Below are 5616 nucleotides of genomic sequence, written 5' to 3' on the forward strand. Positions count from 1 at the left end.
TGTATTTGATTGGTGAAACATGGAAAAGTGTCTTTGTCTGCTGTAGAAAATCAGCTCTAAAATTAAATACTCCCCCAAAATTTCAGTACATTTTTCCAATGGGTCCACCTTTAAAAAAAAAAAAAAAAAAGAGTGGTGCCCAGAACCAAAGTCAGTACTCCAACTGATGCCTTCCCAATGTTGAGCAGAGAGGAAGAATTACTTCAACTCAGCACTCCTGTTTGCATGTGCCAATATAGTGTGTGTGGCTTTTTGCAGCAGTATGGCATTGTGGACTCCCTTTTTAGTTCGTGACCCACTGACTCCTAAGTCCTTTTCTGTAGAACTGTTGCCAGTCAATCTTTCCCTCATATTGTATTTGTGCAGTAGATTGTTCATATCAAAGCATGGTGCTTTGCACTGGTCCATACGGAATTGCATCCTGTTTGTTTATGACCATTTCTGCAATTAGTCTACATCATTTTACATTCTGATCTGTCCTCCATAGTGCTTGAAGTCCTTCTCAGATAGATACCATCTGTTAAAGTAGTAGGTGTATTTCTACTATACAAGTCAATCAAAACACTGAATAGTTCTACACCCAAGGCAGATGCCTGCAGAACCCCAATTAAGTCTTCCACTTTGAGAGCAAGTCATGATGTTGCTCTGAGTAAAAAGTGTCTTTTGTTTTTGTTATGTATCTGTCTTCCATTAGTTTCATCTAGACCATGGTTCCCAAGCTAAGGCCCCTGTAAGGCAAAGGGGACACAACTGGTTGGAAAACCAGATTTTATTTCTTGAAGCCCTTATTCAACTACATTCTAGCTCTGACTTCATTTGGTAGCAGTCTACAGCTTGCAGTTGAAATTCAATTCACCTTTTGGATCTAGGTATTGTAGCATGCAAGATGCATTCATTTCCCCCACTGATCTGGAAGAAAAAACTTGCAAGGGTAGAGTAAACAGAATTTGTCTTTAGTCAGTATACTAATATTTTTTAAAGAAATTGCCTGCTTGATGTATGTTTGTGTCTGCAATTTTAGAGAATGAGGTTTTAGGAAATGTTTTTTACCCTAGAGAATAAGTGGTTTCACATTTTTGATGCTGAAATATCAGCCACTGATCAAAGCATCCTGAAAATAATGTTCAATCTGGAAAGCCTTCTTTTAATTTCAGATTTACTTTGCTTTACAGAATGGTGTGGATTAATTAGATCTGATTTAAATTCAGGTCAGCTCCTTTCTCAAGACAGCTTGTCGTATAGTCTGTCTCAAAAAAGAATTATCAATATGCCATGCTTAACTTTTGTGCTAAATGAGTCATTGTGTAAACATTGTTGGAATCAGTTATTTTCTAGTACAGTTAATGTCTTAATTTGGAACAAAATGGTCCTTCACAAAGTTTTTTTTCAAGGAGAACTTGCATTTTGAGCAATGGGCTAAATACATTGACTTGTACAGTGGCAGAACTGGCAAATTCTAGTTAGATTTATTGCTTTACTTTAGCTGAAATGTAGTTGAAATGGAGAAACACCATCAGAAGAGTTGGTATATTAACTAGGAAACTGGCTGCTCCTAAGTTTTACATCTTAATTGGTGGTGATTTCTTATGTGTTTGTGCAAATGTAATGAGATCTAGAAGGCAGTATAGGCCACGGAGTGGTAGCCTATGGCTTGTGGCCCAGATCTAGTCTGCAGAGCCGTTTGATCAGGCCTGTGGACACGGCTTTCATGGTAGGAGGTTTTGGCATTAGTTACTCTCCCTATGCCACTGCAGCAAAAAACACCCACTTATTTCTGACTCAAACTGGGTCATGTCAGCCTGCAGCCTAAAAAGGTTGCTGACCACAATGCTAGATAGCCAGATACCTTACTGCAGTGCCCTGCCTCTTTCCCTGCTGTATTTTACTGTTTTCTGTACTTGAATATCTCTTGGCATGGCGAGACCAGCAGTGGATGAAGCAAAGAGACTTGCATTAGTGTGAGACTGAGAAAGAAACTGCTTTTTTAACATTCAGCACAGTGCTAGCAAGTTGTTAGGCAAGGGGGAAAGATAACCTTAGTGGTAGGGATGGAGTTGGGGCATCTGTAAAGGGCAGTGACAGGACAGAGGTAGAGTCTATATGTTCAGATCTGCAGGTTTGAAGTTTAATTTCAACCATAGTGACACAGAAATAGATCTCATTACAAATATAGAAAAAATACCTCTTAAATGCTGTATTACCTCACTTTCAGATGTTTCAAAATTTGTTTATGATTCTGCTAGCTACTGTGTAGAAAGGGGTGGGACTGTTCACAGTATCTAGTAGTACAATGTTCATACACATGAATATTTATCTCCATGCAGGTAATAGTCTGAGCTTAGTCTGTTCCTTGCCAGTAGCATGTATACGGTCTAGAACAGTGCTTATTAACCTTTTTTTTTTTTTTTGTACCGGGACCCATTTGTAAACATCAATGACCAGTCCCGACCCAGTGTCCCGCACTTCCGACCTGCTGCTCCTGCCCCCAGCCCCACAGTGTGTGCAGCAGGAGGTGGGTGTATGGCACTAGGGGGCAGTGTGTGTGGGGTGTAGGGGGGCAAGCAGTCCCTTGCACGCTTGCAAGGGAAAAGCCATGGTTTCCCACACTTTCTCTCCTTTAAAGGAGAAAAAAATTTAAAGTTTGTTCATGACCCTTTCATATATTCTTGCCACCAACTTTTGGGTCATAGCCCCTGGGTTAAGAAACGCTGGTCTAGAAGACTGATATAACTCACTTCAAGCCATTATTTTAGCTAGTGTGCAATAGCTATACTAATGTACCTGAACAGTTTGTTTACAGCTTCTTTGGTAAATGATCCTTCAATTTCATGACAGTTTGGTGAAAATGTGGATGTTCTAATAAACTAAAAACCTATTTTTTAAAAAATGGTCTTTGTCAACATTAAAAAAAATATTTTGTTAAAAATGAAGCAGTCAGCTAAGTGCACCAAACCTTAAGATGGGCTCTTTTCCCTTACCTGCTTATAGAGGCATAACTGCTGTGGTGCAGGGACTGTATTGTTAGCAGACAAACTGTCAACGGGAATGGCCTGACCTTTCTTCCGGTACAAAAAAATATAGCAAAGAACTATAAACAGTGTTATATGAGCATCTTATTCCTAAAGAAAATAATGGGCTTGGTATGCAATACTCAGAGTTAAACTATTCCCAGGTATACCATGCTTTTACTCTCCCATTGCTTGGTAGTAATGGGAGAAACCAGTGCAGTGACCCATCAGACTTCATTAATGTACTCAGTAGTGATGTCTGATTCAGTTAAGTTTGAGCTTTTGTTGCACTTTATGCTTTCTTGGTTAATTACTTTCCTTGGATTCCTTTTGCACTTATTTCTCTCCCTCCCCCTGTTCTTGGTCTCTGCTCAAAATAGGACATGCTCAGAAATTTTTGACCCAAATCAGTTTGGATGTAATGCTGTCGCAGGGACTGGAATAATTTCCATTTTCAAAAAGTGAAAGTCTCTGCAACATTAAACATTTACAGTATCTTTTGGTTTTCTTTTTTTAAGAGCAAACTTCACTGTATGAAACACATGCTACTGATGAGTTAGGTTTCAATTTCAACTAGCACAGCAGGTCAAGTAATGAATGTTCTAATGTAACAGAGATTTTATACAATGTAAGACGACTACAACCAATCTGTCAAACCTGAAGAATGCAGGTAGGCAGTGCTCCCTTCCATCACATAAAGGGTATGTTTTCAGTGTGGATGCACCGAACACTTTCCATCCATTATAAATTGGCTGAATTTAAAGATTCATTTCCCTTTCAGGAGTTTGTTTAAAATAGACATACATTCTAAAATGTAGCTCACAGATATCACATTTACATTCACACAGGTTAACATTAGCTGAATATCATGAACAGGAGGAAATCTTCAAACTCCGACTAGGTCATCTTAAAAAGGTAAGACCATTTCTCCAGAAATAACTTCTCAGTAGCAATTGGTTAAGGTACAGTTGAACAGTATTAGGCCTATATGTAGAAGTGATTGTAACTTGTTTGAGAAATAAGTGTTCCGTTACCATATTTCCTGAGGGCAGAGACGTCAAGGAAAAGGTGCTCATAGCTTCAGTAAGTGAGGCTGTATGTTTGATGTAGTTATGGTTTTCCTGGTCTGCAAGAAACTAAAAAGGTAGGAAAAACCCTGTTTGTCAGCTTAACTAGCCCACTCATTGTCTGCATTATAATACAAAGTTTTCCTGGTGTCCGTGACCCCAAGCATTAATTAAAATATTGGGTGCCGCTAAATTATTAAATTAATTATGATGCATATATAAAAATTAAAAAATAAATATAAAATAAAACTCATAAACATGCGTTTCTGCAAATTTTTGCTATGACAAAGAACAACCAGCTTTATGAACAAGGGTAAGGTCATTGTTAGGCACCTTTGGATACTTCAGGTAATTAATAGCTAGTAACCAGATGTACATTTTTCAATCTTCTTGGCTTCAGCAGGTGTTCTATCTGCAGGTGAAACAAGTATTATGTAATCGCTTGGTTCCTTATTAATTTGTTAATCACTACAACAGTGTGTGCATGTTTTCTGAAAACTTTAATTAACAAAAAAAAACCTGGCAGATACTGTGTTAACAAAAACTAAACTAAGACAAGGACATTCTTCATTTTTTGGCCAACTCCCAATCTTGCTTACCCAGCATTACTGAATTTTGTTACATTGCTGTGGTGTGAGGAAACCTACCTTTTCAGAGTTTCCTTTCAGCCCCTGTGGAATAAACAGGATTAGTGCAAGTGGGTTGCTGGAGTCTGCAGAAGCTTGTCTTCCAGTGTGTTTTCTGCAACTGAACTTTGCTTTAACAAGTTGTATATCCTTGGCTGAATTTTATGCCTTTCTCTATGCTTGATCATTTCACCTACCCTTACTTCCACTGATCATAGGATCATAGGAAAGTAGGGCTGGATGGGACCTCATAAAGTTGTTTCAGCTTTTATTTTCCTGGGGCAAAGTTGTCCCCACAAGAAACCCCAGCATCCATAACAGAACAAGTGTATATACAAATAGTAAAGAATTAACACACAAACTGCAGTCCTTCCTCAGACATGGAGAGGGCACCTCAGCTCTGAGCTGCCGCCTCACCCATACAGCCTTCCTTTTTCCCTCAGTTCCCCTCTCTGGAAGCCGGAGATTTTAACTTCCTGTAGGACCAGCGATTATCCCTCAGCTGGCTTTGTCTCTTGAACAGGCAGGCTGTTACTCATGAACCTCCTGGAACTATGCAACCAGAGCCATGCACCCAGTTACAGTCATCTAGTCCAGCCCCCCACTTAAGGCAGGATCATCCCTGGCTAAACCATCTTAGCCAAGTGTCTATGTCTAACCTGATCTTGAAAATTTCCAAAGATGGATATTCCACAATTTTGCCAGGTAGCCTGCCCAAGACTTGGCCACCCTCATAGTCAGAAAGCTCCTCCTAATCTCCAACCTGAATTTTTCTTCTGTGTTTTGAGGCTATTTTTCCTCGTCCTGTCCCCTACAGCTGTGGAGAAAAGCACATTGCCATCCTCTCTCTAACTGCCCTTCAAGTATTTGAATACTGTTATCAAATCCTCTCCTCCCCCCCCCCCCCCCCCCCCC

General features: G+C 39.6%; 1 protein-coding gene across 1 annotated transcript in view; it reads left to right on the top strand.

The window, feature by feature from the left end:
* Positions 1–5616, top strand: part of TLK2 (tousled like kinase 2) — a 100185-nt gene that overhangs the window by 66731 nt on the left and 27838 nt on the right. The window contains exon 12 of the mRNA XM_019523588.1: positions 3857–3923. Within this exon, the coding sequence (XP_019379133.1) occupies positions 3857–3923 (67 nt within the window). The remainder of the gene's footprint in view (positions 1–3856; positions 3924–5616) is intronic.

The sequence above is a fragment of the Gavialis gangeticus genome, unplaced genomic scaffold (genome assembly GCF_001723915.1).
Source record: "Gavialis gangeticus isolate Ggan-Ray unplaced genomic scaffold, GavGan_comp1, whole genome shotgun sequence".
NCBI classification, from domain to species: Eukaryota; Metazoa; Chordata; order Crocodylia; family Gavialidae; genus Gavialis; species Gavialis gangeticus.